The sequence below is a fragment of the Symphalangus syndactylus genome, chromosome 9, assembly GCF_028878055.3.
Source record: "Symphalangus syndactylus isolate Jambi chromosome 9, NHGRI_mSymSyn1-v2.1_pri, whole genome shotgun sequence".
In the NCBI taxonomy this organism is placed as follows: domain Eukaryota; kingdom Metazoa; phylum Chordata; class Mammalia; order Primates; family Hylobatidae; genus Symphalangus; species Symphalangus syndactylus.
Window position 1 is genome coordinate 106,805,510 of NC_072431.2, and position 19,631 is coordinate 106,825,140.

Consider the following 19,631-nt stretch of genomic DNA (forward strand, 5'->3'; position numbering starts at 1 on the left):
TCTTCATGTGCTCAGAATAAACAGGGCCCTGGCATCTGCAGAGGGTCCCTTGGAGAATCTTAAACCCGGCCACCACCACCTGTCCTAGCCAGGAGAATGCTGTCTCTTCCAAACTGGCTCCCCTTAGGCTCCTATGATGCTTCCTGTCCCCTGTATAGCTTCCCAGAATGCCTTGAGACTGTGAGGAAATTAACAATTGTATTTGTACCAAATGCTTTTTGCTATGTAATGAGTAACAGTTGAAATTAATGTTTAACATGTGTGAGCAGCAGATCTGCCCAGGAAAGGGGGGTTTCAGTGAGAGAACGGGGATCAGTTGCTTCCTTTGGCTAATGTGTTACTGAGGGACAGGTTTTTCCAGTTGGTTTTTCTATTTGACGCATGAATAAATTCATTTAGTAATCTTTAAAAAAGGAGAGAAGAAAAACACCAATGTTTAATACCTTTGTTTCATCTGCTAATTACATTGATAGAAATACTCCTCCAAGTGCCTTTGTCTCCTCAGTGGAAAAAAAAGATTTGATAGAATACCTTTGCTCTTCTGTTTGGCAGCTCAGAGATCTTCATGTGGAGATTTTTAAGTTCCCTGAGGTCAGAGACCCTGCCTGTCTTGTTCACACCTGTGATCTGTGCCTGGCACACAGTGAGCCCTCAGATATTTGAGTAAATCAGGCCGGACGCAGTGGCTTACACCTGTAATCCCAGCACTTTGGGAGGCTGAGGTGGGTGGATCACATGAGGTCAGGAGCTCAAGACCAGCCTGGCCAATATGGTGAAACCCTGTCTCCACTTGAATCCAGGTCTCTACTTGAATTCAGGTCTCCTGAATCCTGGAGGCCCCTGACAAGTTCAGCATAAACCCTGTGTGCAGTGCAATATAGTCTCAGAAACAACCACAGTAACCACGGTGATACATCTATGAGCACTCACTGTGCCCCCAACTCTCAGTGCATAGTACCGCCCCCACTGTACAGACGAGGAAACAGAGACAACTTGGCCCAGGTCATCCCACCAGCAAGTGACAGCACAGGACTTTAAATCCAGATACCCTGGCCCCAAAATACAAAATTAGCTGGGCGTGGTGGCAGGCACCTATAATCCCAGCTACTCAGGAGGCTGAGGCACTTGAACCCCGGAGGTGGAGGTTGCAGTGAGCCGAGATCGTGCCACTCACTCCAGCCTGGGCAACAGAGCGAGACTCCATCTCGAGAAAAAAAAAAGATATTTGAGTAAATCAGGTCTCAGGAAAACCAACCCTGTGTTCTCTTAGGAGCAGTAGAATACCAGTAAATCTCATGGCCTGCCCACACACAGACGGTGTGTTTTCATGTCTTTCTTGCATGCTGTATACCTGTCTCCTCACTAGGTGAGGCAGTGGGAGAGAATTTCTGAGTAGCCGTTGACTGCTGTGGCTGCCACCTCTGGTCTCAACTCCCAGGGACAAGTGGACAGCATGTCCCTGCCTGTCTGAGGATTGACTATGAATCCAGATGCCACATTGTGGGCCTGGAGACTGGTGTGTTGGTCGGGTGCAGGCAGCCCTAGCAAGCCATATTTGTGGCCAGTACCTGGCTTGTCCCCCCGACATCCACTCCTCATCTCTCCTGGCCTCCCTCACAGCCATCCACAATGGGCGGCAGAGAAACATACACAGTGGGGCTGGGACTTTGGGTCTTATGGACAGGGAGACTCATTTCCACAAATGCCCAGCCTGCTCCTTGCAGGTCTTTGGGCTTGTGGATGGGGAAAAAGTCACTTTCCCAGGCTCTAGGATTCTAAATAAGTGTCTGTGGTTGTCTGCAAGTGAAAGTGTTGGGAGACATACTGTATCAGACGTGTGTAGGTCCCAGGTATGTTTGACAGATGGGCCTGGCCCAGAACTCAGGAAGGAGCTCAGGTGCTGGGGCCAGGAGTATCTGGATTTATAGTCCTGTGCTGTTACTTGCTGGTGGGATGACCTGGGCCAAGTTGTCTCTGTTTCCTCGTCTGTACAGTGGGGGCGGTACTATGCACTAAGAGTTGGGGGCACAGTGAGTGCTCATAGATGTATCACCGTGGTTACTGTGGTTGTTTCTGAGACTGTATTGCACTCACCCAGGGTTTGTGCTGAACTTATTAGGGGCCTCCAGGATTCAGGAGACCGGACTCAAGTCCAAGTTCACGTCTAACTGTTGACTCTGGGTGAGTCAGTCCTTTTTCCAGCCCTCCATTTCCCATCTGCATAATGAGTTATGACAATAAATGTGGCTTGCTTTGGCAGCCGTAGAGGCCTCTGTGTTCGGGTTATTTCATCATCTTCATCGGGCTTTATCTTTAGATTTCCTGTAGTCAAGCAGCAGATCTTAGGGTGGAGTCTTTCCTCCCAGTAATAGCATTCATTTTTCCTCTGGGGATGTCACAAATAAGAGGACAAAGGCACGCCCCTTCTGCCAGGCCCGCCATCCCCATCCCAGGCTTGGACATGTGTGTACAGCGTTCCTGGAACCCAGGCAGCGTCCTGGCACCCGCCTCACAGCCTTCCCGCTTGCCTGCTTTGTGGTGAGTCGCTGGCCGCCTCCCCTCACAATGAGGACCTCTGTTCTCAGGCACCTCCCATCACGAGTGGCAGCACAATGCCCTGAGGCCTGTGTGTGTCTTCCAGGCGAACACAGAGGCCTCTTGTTGGTGATCCTGGAAATACAAATCAAACATTTGCTGAGCCACTTGTCCTACAGGTACCTGAAAGGAACGTACACTCACTGGGCAGGTGGGGTAGGTGGGTGAGCGAAACTCAGTCTTGAACTAGAGGGAAGAAGGGGCCTCACCTCTCTGGGCCTCGGTTGTGTCATCTATAAAATGGTAATTCTCATACTTGTTTGGGAATTCTAATACTTGTCTTGCTGTGTGTTGGTGAGGGTCAGATGAGATGATGTGGTACGTTGTTTGGAAAGCTGAAACAGCAGAGGCCCATTGTCATGCGAACAGAGTTTCAGTCATCTACAGGTGTTAGTGCATTGTTGTGAAAGTTGATGGCATTTTCGTAGACTCCGGGGGTCATGTAGTCCACCCTACCTCCCAAACCAATGCATAATCTCCCCTCCTTGCCCCTTCCTGGGGTCGCACAACTATGTGGGTAGCAGCGCCTTCTGTGCTCTCCACCTCAGCTCTCCCCACTCTCACCCACCTTTCCCCCTCACCAACACCCCAGAGTCCCAGCCTAGCTGTTGGTGCTGTGCAGGAACCCCTGCCAGGGACTGTGCAAGGCTTTGGGCACCTTGACTCTGCCTCTGTACATTCGTGAACCAACACCAGGGCTACAACAGCCTTCAAACCCCTCCTTTCAGCCACATATGGTTTACACATGTGGCCCATGTTCATTCCAGCTCATGCGCAGAGGGGCTAAGAAGCCTTTGGCGGTTGAGAGCTCCTTGCAAGCAGTCTACACACGGTGCCTTGTTTTTCATCGTTCCAACCTTTATTGCCTCTGCTTAAAGGAAACTCCATCTTATACTGGAGAACTGAGAGGGTCATAGACTTCAGGCCAGAAAGAAGCAGCCAGACAGTCAGAACCATGCCAGTCTCCTCTGGGTCCTGTTGCTCTGTTCCAGTTCTCTTTGAATGACCCTCTATCCCCAGAGGCCACTGCCCGCATCCTTGGTCAATGGTGAGGACAAGAGGATGTGTGGCAGACTGTCAGCCCTTCTCTCACTGCACCTCCGCTGGGGAAGGCACTCCTGGGTTGGGGAGGCTGCCCAGGGCTGCAGTCCCAAAGCAGAGGGCTCAAGGGCTAGCCCTGGGACCCATTGCCTGTCATAGCAACCTGTTCCTATTGCCCTGGGCAAGTTACCTAACCATACCGGGCATCACTTGTAAAAACGAGGGCAGTAATAGCACTGACCTCATAGGTTTGCCACAACGACTAGAGGAGAACATGGACTTTAAGTCCTCTGTGGTGCCTGCCCATGAGCAGGAATCATTAAATAAAGAGTAAGCTGGGCCAGGCGTGGTGGCTCCTTCCTATAATCCCAGCGTTTGGGGGAGACTGAGGTAGGAGGATCACTTGAGGCCAGGAGTTCAAGACCAGCCTGGGTAAGATAGTGAGATGCCACCTCTACAAACTTAAAAAATAACTTAAAAAAAAAAAAAAAAAAACTTGGCCCAGCATGGTAGCATGCATCTGTAGTCCCAACTGCTTGGGAGGCTGAGACAGGAGGATGGCTTGAGCCCAGGAGTTCAAGGTTACATTGAGCTATGATCGTGCTACTGCACTCCAGCCTGAGCAACAGAGTGAGACCCTGTCTCTTAAAAAAAAAAAAGAAAGATGAAGCCATTTTTCAAAACTGTTCCCAAAATCACTTGAGTGAGCCCAGCTCCTGAGTTTCCTTTGTTGGCTGATGAATGGAAGATTTACAGTCCTGCTGAGCAGGGTGCAGGTTCGTTCCTTCAACAGATGTTGAGCATCCACTGTACATCAGACACTGTTTTAGGTATTGGAGATTTAGGCTTGAACAAAACAGAATGAAATGCCTTATCTTCTTGGAGCTTCTGACTCCGGAATTTCAGCAGGAGTCAGAAAAAGGGGTGGTTTCTGATAAAGGCATTGATTGTATCAGAGCATAGATGTGACCATGGGTCAGGGTCTCCCGCTTACAGGGGGCCTGCCTGAACCTTGGTACATCATCTGTTACCTTCACGGTACAGGTATTGTCAGCCCTGGTTTGCAAATTAGGCAGCTAAGGCTCAAAGAAGTTTAAGAAACATGCCCCAAGTCACTCAGTAATGACAGAGACAGGATTCAAACCCAGGTCCTCCTGACTCCTAAACTGTGAGTCGAGCCACTGCAGCTCCTCCATTCCCTGGGTGGGTTTCAGCCATGGGCCATTCATCAGAGTTAGCTGCAGGTCAGCCATGGGGAGACTCCAAGGAGACTGAGGCACATGGCCCCATCTCTGCAAAATGTCCAATTCTGAGAAGACACCTACATGCCTCAGTGTTGCAGAGGCCAGTGCCAGGACAGTGGTGCAGACTTTGGAGCTCAGAGGAGGAGAAAGGAATTCTACCTGGGGGTCTACCTGGGGGTCAGGAGGTAACGTTGGAGCTGAGCTCTGAAGAATAGCTGGGGTTTTTGCAGAGAAATAGTGAAGTAAAGGGATTCTAGAGGGTAGACTTAGCCAAACAAAGCCTTAAAGACAAAAAGGCAGATGATAGATCTGGGGACTGGCTGTCCTTTGTGATTGGAACCTAAGGGTGGGTGTGGAACCCACAGGGGTTTTGCAGGGGAAGATGCATCATTACATCAAATTCAGAGGAACTTGAGCGCCGGAATGAATTTGTCCTTTGTCCTGGGGCACTGGGGAGCCAGGGAGGGTTTGCAAGCCCAGGAGAGCTATGCTTTAGAGGTCCATCGGCTTTTTGGAGTTTACTCTCTGGCCAGCTCTGAACAGTGGACAGGACAGTGGAAAGAGATCCACCCTGAAGGAACACATTTATCTCATCCAAGCACCTTCTCCACATGAAACTTGTGTGAGTTAGGGGCAGACAAGAGACTGGGCAAAGAAAAATAAATCCCAGGCGCAGCACCCACAGCACCCAGGCTGACTGAGAGGAGTGGTGTGGTTGCCCCCTGAGCCACAGGAGATGTACTGAGGGCTGGGAGCCACCCAGAGGAAGACAATAATTCTCTGCAGGTGGGATCAGGGTAAGCTTTGTGGAGGAGGTGACGTTTGTGCCAGACCTTTTCTAGACATCATTCAGATGGAGCAGAAGGGCAGTAATTCCAGGCCTAGAAGTAGGAAGTGCACAGCAGGGAGGCCAGATGAGTGAGGCCCGGCTCCTGCCAGACCAGCAGCCCTCAGGTATTCTTGTACGGAATGAAGAGCCAAGGGTGGGGTGAGCCTGACCTTGCAGGCCTGCAGTCCTGGGCCTGACCCTCGCCCTGCTATTTGGCTTTGAGACCCTGGAGGAGTTCCTCCTACCACTCCTCTGGACCGCCATTCCTTCCCCGTTACCCAGGTGGCAGGGCCAGTAGGAGGGATAGAGCTAAGCTAGGTGTCTTGGATGCTGTCTTCTGTTGTTGGCAGTGACCACACTTCAGGACTGACTGATGTAAAATCTGTAATACAAGCAGAAAGGGGACCAATCTAGATGGGAGGGCCAGGAAAGCTTCTAGAAGCAAGACACTTGAGCTGGGTCCCAAGGAATGAGTCCTGCCACCATGGCAGAACTTTTGGAAAGACATTGACCAGGCTCTCTCTCCCATCAACCACCAGGGTCTGGTCCCCATCATCGGAACCAAAGTCAGAAGGGCTCCCAGAGCCTCAACCTGCCCAGCTCTGAGTCTTACTTTCCTCCTTCAGATTCCGACTTCCATTTTTAATTGCCCACAGGTGAAATTAATTAGGTTCTGTCATTCTAATGACTCATGGGGGTAACATATTTTTTCTCTAAATGCAGATATTTTGAGGGATTGTGCCTTTATCTTTTGCAGAAAAATCACTAAGTTAAAAGAATTGCCATGTTAAATTGCAGATTAAGGAGAAACGTAATTAGAAGGAATGAGAGCAGTTGTGTTTGGTGCTTTTGTTCTTAACATTTTTTTTCTTAGGCTGCCGAATCACTGCACTTGGAGTTTGTATATTTGTATTTTAGGTGAAATGATTTGCCTAATTAAGCCTGTCACTCATCACCACCTGTTCTCTCTAAGATATATGGCTATACTATTAAGCTTGCCAGCAAATGTATAAATTATTTCAGTGGGGAATTACAGTGTTGACTAGGACATTGCTAGTTTTTATCCAATTTATCTGGTATGAAACCGATTTTTTTTTCCCAATAAAGCAAAACAGCAGTTCATTAAGTTTCTTCATTTAATCACTTATTGAGCACCTGTTATGTTGCCAGTAATGGGCTAGGTATGAAGGAAGGGGCACATGATACAGCCCCTACCCTCAGGGGGCTCACCGGGAACCAGGAAGGACACGCAATTAGGGTGCTAAGATCAAGGTGAGTCTTGGGAGAGGTGAGGTCCAGGAAGGCTTCCTGAAATAGGTGACCTTTGGAGGGTAAGTGGTATCAGTGAGGTGAAGAGATTGGTGGACTTGAGGCTGGAAAAGCAGCCGGGTCCTAGAGAGCCTTTTGGGTTGTGCCAAAAAGCGTGGGCTCCCTCCACAATCATGTTCTGTGCTGCATGCCTCTCTGCTCACCTTCTGTGTCGGGATGTTGATTATAGAGATTTATATTGGCAGAAATCCCCCAATCCTGATTTTAGCCAGTGGAGCCCCAGGATGTCAGGAGTGGAAGTGACTTATAATTCATCTGGTCCCTCGGTCTCCTGAGCCTGTGGCAAAACTAAGCCTAGAACCTCACTTCCAGCTTAGTCCCCTTCCTATGCCAGGCCAATCCGCTGCCTTTCAACGCTGGCAGCCCTATGGGCCAGGATGCTTGCTGAGTTATATCCTCCCTATTCCTGACAACCAGAAAATTAGCAGCAGGGAGGCATCGTGGAGAAGTGCAGGCTGTCCCATGCTCCCTGACCACATCCCCCTCTGTGCCCATCCCAATGGGGGCATCACCCTCCCCCAAGCCAGAAATCTGGGCATCACACAGCAGTCATCCCGGACTCACTCCCACAAGTATTCAAGCTTCTACATCCCTCCCGTCATTGAGGGGGTCAGCCTCTGTCACCTTTCCCTGACTGGTCTTCCCGTCTTCAGGATTGACCCCAAACCCACCCTCCACCAGCACTCAGAGAGGTCTCTAAAGCCCATTCTCTGATTATCCCCATCCATAAGTTCAAGTCCAAGCTCTTTAGAAAGGGGCTCCAGGATGACATGGCCCCAATTTGTCTGTCTAGCCCCAGTGCTGTCCCCTGCCCAAGGTCACCCATGGAGGGCTCTGCAAAGTAGGGGCTCAGGTAAAAACCTGCTTCACCTCTTTCTCTCCTCCCAACCCCCTGTCCAAGACCATATGTCCCATGATTGGTTGCCATGAGGGTGCCATCATTCAGCTGGAACCCCAGTGGGAGATCCAGGCTACTGGAAGGCCAGCGAGGGGTAGATGCTGGTGGTGATGTGTGTGCTAGGGCCCCAGCTCCAGGTTTTAGGCCACTACCACAAAAGCCCCCTTATCAGCTGATGCGAAAGGGCCTTCTCACTCTCCAGCCCCAGGACCTGTCCCCTGGGAAGGTCTTGAGGTCATTGCTGTCTGTGTGTAGTTTGACACAGGATGGAACTGTGGCCAGAAGGAAGGGCAGGAACCCCTAGCGAGTCCTCGCTCTGCCCCCTCTCCGCGCCACCAGCCCTGGCATCGCGGAGCTGTGGGTATCTCTAGGTTAAGGCATGGCCTCCATGCTGCTTTCTGGAAGCTTAATTAGGGCCTTTGGTGAGTCTTCCTCTTGTGGGTAAGGCCAGCCCATCCTTCCAGCGCTTAGGTCAACAGCCTGTGGTCACCCGCAGTCCTCCTCTTCTCACGCTGCACTTTGCATGCGCGGGTGAGTCCTTCCATCTCTGCCTGCAGAATGTGGCTGGATCTGACCACTGGTGGGCACTGCCTTGCTGCCCTCCTGTGTGCCCGTGTACACATGCTCTCTGTCCCTCTAATTAGCCAGCTGTACTTTCTAGAGCAGTTTTAGGTTCACAGAAAAATCGGACAGAGTCCAGAGTGTTCCCATACACCCCTTGCCTCCATCTCTTTTCAGCACAGCAATCCTGTAAGGAAGCGCCTGGTCAGAGCGGCTCTCCACGTCTCTCAGAACAAAGCCAGAGTCCTTCCCAAGACTGGGAAGCCCGGCTTCCTTCCCAACTCCCTTCCAGTCACTCTGGGTCATTTTGTGTCTCACTCTAGGCACAGTCCCACCCCAGGACCCTTGAACTTGCTCTTCCTTCTGCCTGGAGTGTCCTTCCTACAGATGTTCCTCCCTTCCTTCAGGTATTTATTCAGATGTCACCTTTGGAGAGGGCTTTCCTGCCCTGCTGTATTTTTCTCAGTGGCACTTGTCACCAGCCACTGATAGGCAGATTGATTTATTGCCTGTCTCTCCTCACAAGGCCGCTGCGCTCCATAAGGCAGGGATCTCTGTCTGTTGTGCCCACCACTATTTTCCCGGCCTTGAACTGTGCCTAGTACATGTGGATGAGTGGTTAGGAGCGTCATCGCAGGTGGACTACCTGCCGGTGTCGCTGCTGGGTAGCAGGCTGGCCACACGCTCAGCACAGTCTAGAAAGCGGTTGGGTCCGGTGTCTCTGGAGCCTTCTGTTGGCAAGAGCCTCCCTTCCCACTGTTTTCCAAAGTGGTTAATGGAGAAAGAGTGTCTTAGAGGGACAGAAATGCCCCACAATCCCTGATAGGGAAGATAGTTCAGTGGCTGAGATGTAGAACAGGTTCATCACGCTCCTCAGTTTCAGCAGACAGCACATTTCCCTACCGGCGCTGAGGTTTCTCCAGGACCTTCTGTGAGCATGGGGGTTGATTTTCATGTGTCTGGCCAGGCTTGGAGGATAGCTTGCCACAGTCATGCTTGCTGGTTAGAGGAGAGGTTTATGCCTTTGTGTGGCACAGCCAGGGACATGTTTGTGAGCCTGCAGCTGGCCTCGGCTTCAGGAACCTTCCTCTGCAGGCTCTGGCCTCGTTTCTTAGGTACGTACCTCTGTGTGTCAGGCACTGGAGTATCCTCTCATCTGACCTTCACAGCAGCCTGGGGACTCAAAGAGGTTCAATAGCGTAGCCGAGGCTCGCAGCTAATCATTGGCAGGCTTAGGAGAGGAACTCAGGTTGGTTCAGTTGCTTCCGTGAGGTGCCTAGTACTGTGTGTGCATTGAGCAGACACGATAAGTGTGATTTATAATAACAGCACAGACCACGTTCCAGGCACAGTGCTAAGATTTCTAGGTGTGTCACCTGCTTTAATCCCCATGAGACGGGTGCTGTCATTATCCCTGTTTTTCAGAGAAGGAAACAGGCCCAGCTGGACAACCGGCAAGGTGGTCTCCAGGAACCCTCTGGCAACTCCAGTTTTAGCTCAGTTTTTTCTGCCCTTTGTGGTGTCTCCAGGGTCTCCCTCAAGGAGCATCCTCCCCTAGCCTGTGGGGGTGAACGATGCTCCCACAGGCCCAGGGCGGGGAGAAGGGCATGTGGAATGGCCCTTCCTGTGCTATAGGCACTGCTGTAGCCTCACCTCGGCGCTGGGTCCTGGGCCCATGCAGGGGATCTGAATACAGGGGATGTAGCATGCCCCCCAAGTGGCACTCTGTAGGAGTATCCCAGGGAAAGGGGCAGATGTGGCCAGTATGGCCTGAGGTGGGATGAGAGGAGGAGAGGAGCCACTTGGAGGCAGATTTTTGGCCCAATACAAGAAACAGCTTTTTCCCCTGAGAACTGTCCAGAGGACAGAGCTCCCCCAAGGCAGTGCCATGCCCCCCTGCTGGAGGCCGCAGAGAGGTTCCTGTGGGGGTAAGGCTGAGCCCAGTGGCCTCTGGAGGCTCAACCAGCCCCTCACACGCACCACTGGGCTGTGACCATGTGGGTGTCCTGTCTTAGGAAGCCAAAATCTTTTGTGCCGTGTTATGTCATTGCTTGAAACCCTTCCTCCTGCAAGTTGTAAAGTGCCAACTAGAGCAGCTGAACGTTACCCTTCTGTGCATCACAGTAGCTCCCTGGGCTGAGCTCTGCTAACCCTGCACTTTCTCTCTCTCCCCACAGCACAGTTTAATGGCAACGAGAAGCGGCAGTCATCCCCCTCGCCTTCGCGGGACCGGCGGCGCCAGCTTCGTGCCCCTGGAGGGGGCTTTAAGCCTATCAAACATGGGAGCCCTGAGTTCTGCGGGATCCTAGGAGAAAGGGTGGATCCTGCCGTCCCCCTGGAGAAGCAAATGTAAGTTCTGAGGGAGCAAAGCCCAACCTAACCTCCCAGTTCACCTAGTTTTTGCCCTCTCTTTCATGTCATCTTCTTTTAAAAATCCACAGACTGGGCTGGGCGTGGTGGCTCACACCTGTAATCCCAGCACTTTGGGAGGCCGAGGTGGGTGGATCACTTGCCTAGGAGTTCAAGACCAGCCTGGACAACATAGTGAGAGTCTGTCTCTACAAAAAAAAGAAAAAAAATACAAAAATTAGCCAGGTATGATGGCATGCCCCTGTAGTTCCAGCTACTTGGGAGGCTGAGGCAGGAGACTGAATTGAGGCCAGGAGGTTGAGGCTGTGTTGAGCTGTGATCACACTACTGCAATCGAGCCTGGGCAACAGAGCGAGACCCTGTCTCAAAAAAAAAAACAACAAAAACAAAAAATTCCCAGACTGAGGCATGCTAGAACTCCAGGGGCCTTCTAGTCTGCCCCTACCTCCCACTCTGTGTATACATGGGCAGGTTAAGGCTCTTGGAAGGTTGAGGCTCCCACCCAGCCAGTGGTAGGCCCAGGACTGGAACACATACCTCCTGGCTTCTAGCCCTGAACTTGTTCTCTCCACACTGTGTTGCCACCTTTACCTTCAATGACAGGAGGAACTGCAAAAGAGTCTACAGGTGCACTCCTCCTTTTTACATCCTAGTTTCTCATTTCATCATGCAGCAAATAAGTCCTTGGGAAGACTAAATAGAAACTAAATCCTTTCCCCTAAGTGTAAAACTATGTGTAAATTACATTTATTTTGTAGCTACAGTCGTGTTCTTGCTCCATGTCTGCTTGATACTGTTAGAGTTGGGCAAGGCCTTTCCACTCTCGATGCGGGTTTTCTCAGCCCCTTTGCCCAGAGATTTCCCACCTCCAGTCAGTGGCCAAGTCCCATCCATGCTGCCCCCAAGGTCTCATATCCCTTTCCATCCTTGCTGGCCCCCAGCACTGTGCAGGGCCAGGCCCTTTATTGCCCCTCCCCTTGGCCATGGTTATCATCTCCCTGCTCTGCCAAATCATCCCTCGGTGCAGGTTCCTGCTCTGCTCTGAAACCTTCAGTGGCTCCACATTACCCCCAGGATAAAGTTCCACCTCCCTAGCCTGCCATTCATTCTGTGAATTGTCCCCAAACTGTGTTTTCAGTTTCTAACTGTGCCTCATACCTGGACTAGAATGAGCTTCTCCAGGAACTCGACAAAGCAGGTGCGGGACTTGTGCTGGTATCCTCAGGTGTCTTGTCTGCTTAAACAAGCAAATGTGCAATAAAGGGTTGTCAGCCCATTGCCTAGATGAGAACGTCAGGGCCCAGAGTGGTGCAGAGCCTTAGCAAGGACTCACGGCTCAGAGTGCCCCCAACCTCGTGACCCAGACCCCACCCTCTCCCCTCCCCTCTCCTCCACTTACTCCTTGCCCATTCCCACCCTTTTCCTGGTAGGGAGTTGGCACACACAAGGCCACAAGACTCGCTGACAACCACACGGTCCGTGAGCCTTCCCTGGTGTGTGTCATGCACTGTATTTGTCTTGGCCCGGGGATTCTGGTCTTGGCATGGCCGGCAGGGCATCCCCTCACAGGAAATTCTCACTCGGTGAGCAGGATGCAGGGTTTTCCGAATGACGTCACATGCTGCCCTTTTAAGCAAGTGCTGTCACCTCTGGAGGCTTCTGCCACCTTTGTGAGTGCTCCACTCCTGTGGTGCAGAGCACATCGGGAGTGGGGGGTGCTCCCAGCCGGTGCTGTGAATCATTTCTCACAGCTGTGCAGATCGTCTGACAGGTTTTGCTTATTTCTGATCAAACTGTGTACTTTTAATCAACAAACTGTGACCCACAGATGTTCGGCATGCGTCCTGACCAGCAGTGGCCAGGTCTACCTGGGTCAGTCTGGGCCCAGCCTGCCCTCTCCCACCCCCAGACTCAGCCTTCACCTCAAGGCGGGAGGGTTGGGCTCTCTTTCCTTTCCTGTTCCCACTTGATGGGGCCCCCAGCCAAGTCCAGAGTCATGACTGGCTTTTCCTCCCCCATCGTCTCATCTCCCCACGATTAACTCCCCAAGATGAGTCAGAAGTCCTGACTCATCACCCAAGGGGTTTGCTTAAGATAAAATCCCATTTCACATAGAGCCTGATGACCCCAGTAAAGAGGATCACCTAGTTCCCCACCTGAACTGATGCTGTTCTTAGAGTTCAGGAGGCGCCTTCCAGTCTGAACCTCTCCTCCACCCTAGCACAGAGGGAGGTAGGAGGGGGAGACCGAGGCACTGGGGGTATGCCCCAGGTCACACGGGGTGGCCATGGATGGGCAGGCACACATCTGCCTAGGTGCTCATACCACCTGCCTTCCCTGCTGGGACAGCAGAAAGGCTGCTCCAGTGCTCAGGGTCTGTCCCCACTGCCTCCTGGAGGCAGCCCCACCCGCACCCCTCTTCCTTCCTCCATCATTACCATCAGCATATGAACGTGTCCCAGTAACAAACTTTGCCAACCTTGACTCAACATTCCTCTCGACTGCCCCTGCTGAGAACAGAAACTCCATGAGGGCAGGAACTTGTCTAGGTCACCACTGCATCCCCTGTGCCTAGAACAGTGCCCAGCACGTAACAGGTGCTGAATAAATAGCTGTTGCATGAATAAACAGTCTCCAAAGAGCTGCCAGCACTTCTCCCCTCTCTGTCACCTCCCCTTCTCTCTCACCCACCACAACCAGCCTCCCTTTTCTGCCCTGGTCCCCAGACGACCCCCTCTGTCCTCCGTGGCAGTCACCACAGTTGACCACTCTCCTTCTGGGCCTCTGGACCTGGTGCTCCTCCTGCCTCCCTGGCCACTCTTCCATCTCCTCTGCTGGCTCCTTGCCTCTGCTTGACCTGAAGGTCTGACTTTCCAGGGCTCAGTCTCCAACTACATGCTCTCCCTGGGTTGTCTCTCCCAGGATCCTGGTGGTGACTCACAGACGCGTAGCATCAGCCCACACCTCTCCCAGAGCTCCTGACTCCTACATCCAGTTGCTTCCTGGCATCTCCATTTGGCTGACAAGTGGGCATCTCAAACTTAACGTGTTCAAAACTGGGCTCTTGATCTTCTCCTCGAAACTTGCCCCTCCCCCAGCTTCCGCACCTCCATAAACGGTGTCACATCTAACTAGTTATGGCTCAAGCCACAGAGCCGTCATCATTTTGATTCCTTTTTTTGCCGGACACCAGCATCTGTTGCTTTACCAAATTCTGCCAGTGCTCCCTCCAGAGTACCACCAGAATCCATCATTCCTCCATCTCCGCAGCCACCTGCCATGTGAACTACTTCACTAGCATCCTAACTTGTCTCCTCTGGCCCCTCCTCACGCGAACCTGACTGACCATCTGTAAGATTTCCCAGGGCAAGTAACATCTCTTAAAACTCTTATTGCTGTGGATGAAGTCAAACTTCTCCTCCTGGGCACAAGAACTGGGCCTACCTCCTGCCCGCTGCTCACAGTGCCTGGGCCATTCTTGCCGCCTTTCTGCTCTGTGAGCACCGTAAGCGCAGTCCTACCTCAGGACCTTTGCACTTGCTGCCTGTTTTGCAGAGATGTTTTCTTTGGCTCTTCACGATTGGCTCCTTCTCATGTTCTCAGGCCACATGTCATCTCCTCAGGGGCCTCCCCTGCCCATTCATTTCTAAGCAGGCATCTCATCCAGCCCCAGTCACTGCCTTATCGTAACCCCAGGATGCCTGCATAACCCTTGTCACTATTTGGAATTGTTTCCTGTATCTCTCTGTTGACTCTCCCTCTCCCTCCATCAGCCCCGTGAGATCAAGGATATAGTGAGTGGTGAGTAAATACTGGATGAGCTCATGGGTATTGGCTGGGGTGAAGGATGATAGTTGAGTCTCCCTAATCCCCCTGGTTCTGACCTGACTGGCCAACCCCACGAGGTCCAGCCCATCCCTGAGATGACCTCCTGCCTGGATTCTCTTTCCAAGTGAAGCAAGGCCTTTCTGGGCCCAACAGTTGGCTGTAGCCCCCCACAGGACCGCCCAGCCCAGCCTGACTCCTGGTCTCCAGCCTCATGCTGACAGGCTGGCCAGTGCCGGCCCAGCCCCCAGATCCAGCACCCTCTGCTCCTTCTCTCCCCTGCCCTTGCCTCTGTGTGGAGCAGTCAGGGAAGGGACTGGTAGCTTATCCTGTTAACCACCTGGGATTCCCCTTAACAAGAATCCAGAGGCCATGCCCCGCTCTCCGAGCAGGGCTTGCTGGTGAGCTCAGGGAGGGTGGACGGCCCGCAGCACCTCCCCAGAGACCACTTCTAGGCCTTTCCCTGCGGACGGCTCAGCTTCAAATGGCTGGGACTTGCTTTCCTAGTAAAACGTTTTTGTCAGCCCACTGAGGGTGTGTTACACAGTGAAATCTCCCAGAGGACAGCCTTCCCAAGCCTGTTAACTCTTACTTCCGAAGCCAATGCTGTCTTTGTTTCTCCTGATTACAGCCATGTAGCCTTTCTAAAGCATAACATGGGCCTTCATGTCTCAGGAAATGTTTTACTTGTGGTGTTTTCATTGTGGCAACCCATGCATCCCCCAACTTCACGTTCCTCTTTACATATTTCTCTGTACCTTTAGAAAGAAAGGGGTCTGTGGTCTGCATGCTCTTCCTGCCTTCTCCCCTGGAAAGTCTCCCCTCCAGATGTCCAGCTTGATGGCCACTGCCTGGACCATCCACCACTTGGCCACATTCCCAATGGACAAGGACACTCACATTTACTCTCCAGTCCTTCACTTTAAAGTTGATTTTTTTTCTTAGGGTTTTAGTTTTGCTGTGGCCACTGCTACTAACTATTGAGCTCTGCCTCATGAGTGGCGGGAATTGCATGGGGATGGGCGGTTTGGGTTTTTCTCTGAGGAGAATGTCAGTGCCGGAACTCTCAGAGGCACAGTTTGCAGGACACTCTAAGACAGGCACCAGGAGGCAGCATCCCCACTTGCACCTGGAAGTGTAAAATGCAGCCTCTGGATGGGCAGGGGCCTGCAACCATTGTAGGTGGGGATGTCACCACGCAGTCTGCAAGGGCATTCTCTTTCTGCTAATGCCGCAGCTGCCGTCGATTAAGACTCGCCCCACATCAGGCTCTACATTAGCCCTTCCTGCAGGGCCACTTGTTACATTCCCACAACCCAAGAGAGGTTGGCATGATCCTCGCTTAACAGAAGCCGCCTGGTCAGTGGCTTGCCTGGCCAGTGGGCAGCAGAGCCACCATTCGGAGCAGCATCCATGTCTCTGTGGGCAAAGCACACTCCAGCCACGGTACCGCCCAGTGCCTCTGCCTCTCCTGGCTGAGTCTCACCCCCTCCACTACCACGCAGAGACCATCATGTAAACAGGAATGTATTTTGAGTGTGTCCACTCATGGGCAGTGAGGATCTTTATTCTTTCCCTGCAATTTTACCGTCCGTTCTTCCAGTCATGAAAATCAGTGAGCCAGACATGGCGGTGTGTGCCTATAGGCCGACTACTTGGGAGGCCGAGGCAGGAGGATCCCTTGAGCCCGGGAGTTTAAGGCTGCAGTGAGCCATGATCACACCACTGCACTTCAGTCAGGGTAATAGAGTGAAAACCTGTCTCTAAAAACCAAAAAAAAAAAGGAAACACACACACAACACACACACACAAGGAAAATCAGGCCAGATGCAATGGCTCATGCCTGTAATCCTGACACTTCGGGAGGTGGGGTGGGAGGACCACTTGAGCTCAGGAATTCGAGATTAGCCTGGGCAACATAGTAAGACCCTGTCTCTAGAAAAAATTTTAAAATAGCCAGGCGTGGTGGCACGCACCTGTAGTCCCAGCTACTCTGGAGGCTGAGGGTGGGGGGGATTGCTTGAGCCCTGGAGTTTGAGGCAGCAGTGAGCTATGATCGCGCCACGGCACTCCAGCCTGGTGACAGGGTGAGACCCTGTCTCAAAAAAAAGAAAGAAAAGCATTGCTCCCATTTCCTCCTCTGATGGGAGATGGGGGATGAGTCGGGCCCTCTGCACAGCACTCCTCCCCTCAGATTCTGCCGCCTGCCCTCCTCTGGCATGCATGGCGTCTGGGAGCAGTAATTGGGCTGGGATTCCCACATGCCCAAGTGGTGCTAGAGCCGTCTGGCAGGAGCATGGACAGCTACCTCACTGCCCACCATCCATGTCTGCACACATCCCTGAGTCAGAGCGTGGCCCTCCCATCAGCACCCTCTGATGGTTTCCATGTTGCTCAAACAGAGAAAAGCCCCTGCTGCAGCCCCATTTCGGGACCTCTTGCCCACCCCTTCCCCTTGCTGCCTCTGTTCATGCTGGCCCCTAGCTGTTTCCAGAACACTCTAGACAGCCTTCTGCCTTGGCCTTCACTGCTGATTTGTCTACCAAGAAAGCTCCTCTCTGGCTTCCCTCCTTGCCTCCTGCAGGTCTGCACTGAAATGTCACTTTTTTTTCTTTCTTCTTTTTTTCTCTTCTTTTTTGAGATGGAGTCTTGCTGTGTCTTCCAGGCTGGAGTGCAGTGGCGTGATCTCAACTCACTGCAACCTCCACCTCCCAGGTTCAAGTTATTCTCCAGCCTCAGCCTCCTGAGTAGCTGAGATTACAGGCACCCACCACCACGCCCGGCTAATTTTTGTATTTTTAGTAGAGATGGGGTTTCACCATGTTGGCCAGACTGGTTTTGAACTGCTGACCTCAGGTGATCTACCCGCCTCGGCCTCCCAAAGCGCTGAGATTATAGGCGTGAGCCACCTCACCTTGAGAAGGCTTCCCTGGCCACCCTGCCTGAAATAGTCCCTCACCAGCCCCCAGCTGCATGAGCCTATGCCACTTCATCTCCATGGTGGCTGTCCTCACTGTGTGCTCTGTGATGACTTGAGTGTCTGTGGCCTGACTCCCTGCACCAGAGCATAAGCTTCCCGTGAAAAGAGACTGGGTTTTGTTCACTGTGCTCTCCCCAGGACCCGGCAGCAGCAGGCGGGCAGTGGGTACCCATGGAATGAACCAGTGCATGCCTGCTTGTATAGGGAGGCTCTCTGTGGGTGCTGAGTCTCCCAAGGCAGGTCAGGGCCATGGGAATCTCATCGTGCTGGGCTCTGAGCACTCTCTGCCCTCTCCACAGATGGTATCATGGAGCCATCAGCAGAGGAGATGCCGAGAACCTGCTGCGACTCTGCAAGGAGTGTAGCTACCTTGTCCGGAACAGCCAGACCAGCAAGCATGACTACTCCCTCTCCCTGAGGTGAGTGCCGCCCCAAGCACCCACAGCCCTCCTCAGCAGCCTCTGCAAGTGCAGCCGGCCGCCATGTCTGTGGCAGAAAGACCCGCCAATGTCCCCTGGGAAACTTGCCAGCACACGTTATTTCAAGCCTAGGTTTTTCAATTGGATCCTATTCTCCTGGGATACAGAGGAGTTTTTATGTTTGCCATTGCTGCCCTTCCAGAAGATGAGGGGCCTTCTCCTAGGATTTTATATTAACTATCCAAGAAAGCTTTCACATCTGCTGTGAGCCGGGGTGGTACGAAGCTCCTAGCATGCCTCATCCCGCTCTCAAAGCCCACGACGACAGTCCTTTGATTTTTTTGAGGAACATATCGTCGCCAATTTGCAGATGAGTAAACAGGCTCACGGAGGGCGGTGTGGCTGGCCCAAGTGGCTGGGCCAGGACTTGTGACCAGCCCGTGACTCTCTGCCACTGTGAGCATGACCCTTTCCTAGCACTCTGGCTTGCAGTTTGGGTGGGCCTGAGTTTGGGTGTCGCACAAAGTCTAGGAGGAGCACTGGGAAGAGCTGGTGTTACTGCCTGTTGCAGCTTTGGAAACTCTCAGGTCTTGCTGACTCGTGAGGCATTTCTGTCAGGATGGCAGGCCCAGAAATAAGAAAAGCATGTTTTAGTTGGGTGCTATTGCTGGACGGGACCCAAAAGAATGCCTAAACCCATTTTACAGAAAAACTGAGGTCCAGAGAAAGGAGGGATTTGCCAAGGACACATAGAGAGCTGGTGACATAATTGGGATGTAAACCCAGGCTCTTCAGCCAGCACAGACCCCCCAGAAGCAGTGAAGCCCTCTGCCTGGCGTCCTCTCTGTCCCACTTACTGCTGTTAGAGGCCGTGGGAGGGAGAGCAGACCTTCCGGGACATGTCTGTCAGGAGAGCTCACACACATGCCAGCCCTGTAGACAGAGGCTTCAGTAAAACCAGGGAAGGTGAAACTGGCCTGTGTTCTGTGCTCACGACTGACCCCTCCCCCCACACCTTCTGGGCTTTGCCCTGAGAGGGACAGTGACAAACTGCAGAGTCAGGAGGGCGGCAGGCATGGGCAGAGGTGGGCAGAGGCAGGCAGGGCAAGGCACACAGGCTCTGGGAGTCCACCTAGAGAACAGAGAGCATGTGGACACGGGGTGGGGACCATGCATCTCTCAAGGACTGTCAGGGCAGAGGGAGCCGATGTGCAGACAGGGAACTTGTGGGCAGACGATGCATAGACAGATGCCAGCTCTGCAAGAGGAAAAGTTTCCTAACAGCCAGAGCAGATCAAGAATTAGAGCTACCCAAGCTGACTCAAGATAGTGAGCCTGTCATCACTAGGGGAATAAGACCAAAGGCTGGACCACCGCCTAACCAGAGAGGATGCAGAGGGAACTTCTAGCCCAGCGGGTAGGGCACTCAAGACAAACAAGAAATAGGTACCTTGCTCTTCTCCAGGCTGCTGGTGCCTGCGTAATTGGTTGTCTGCCATCAGACCTGATGGCTGAAAGAATCGGGTCGGTTATGGCAGCC

General features: G+C 52.5%; 1 protein-coding gene across 1 annotated transcript in view; it reads left to right on the top strand.

The window, feature by feature from the left end:
* SHB (SH2 domain containing adaptor protein B) overlaps positions 1-19,631 on the top strand; it is a 151,931-nt gene that overhangs the window by 104,081 nt on the left and 28,219 nt on the right. Inside the window, exons 4-5 of the mRNA XM_055293640.2 lie at positions 10,675-10,846; positions 17,972-18,091. Coding sequence (XP_055149615.1) covers positions 10,675-10,846; positions 17,972-18,091 — 292 coding nt within the window. The remainder of the gene's footprint in view (positions 1-10,674; positions 10,847-17,971; positions 18,092-19,631) is intronic.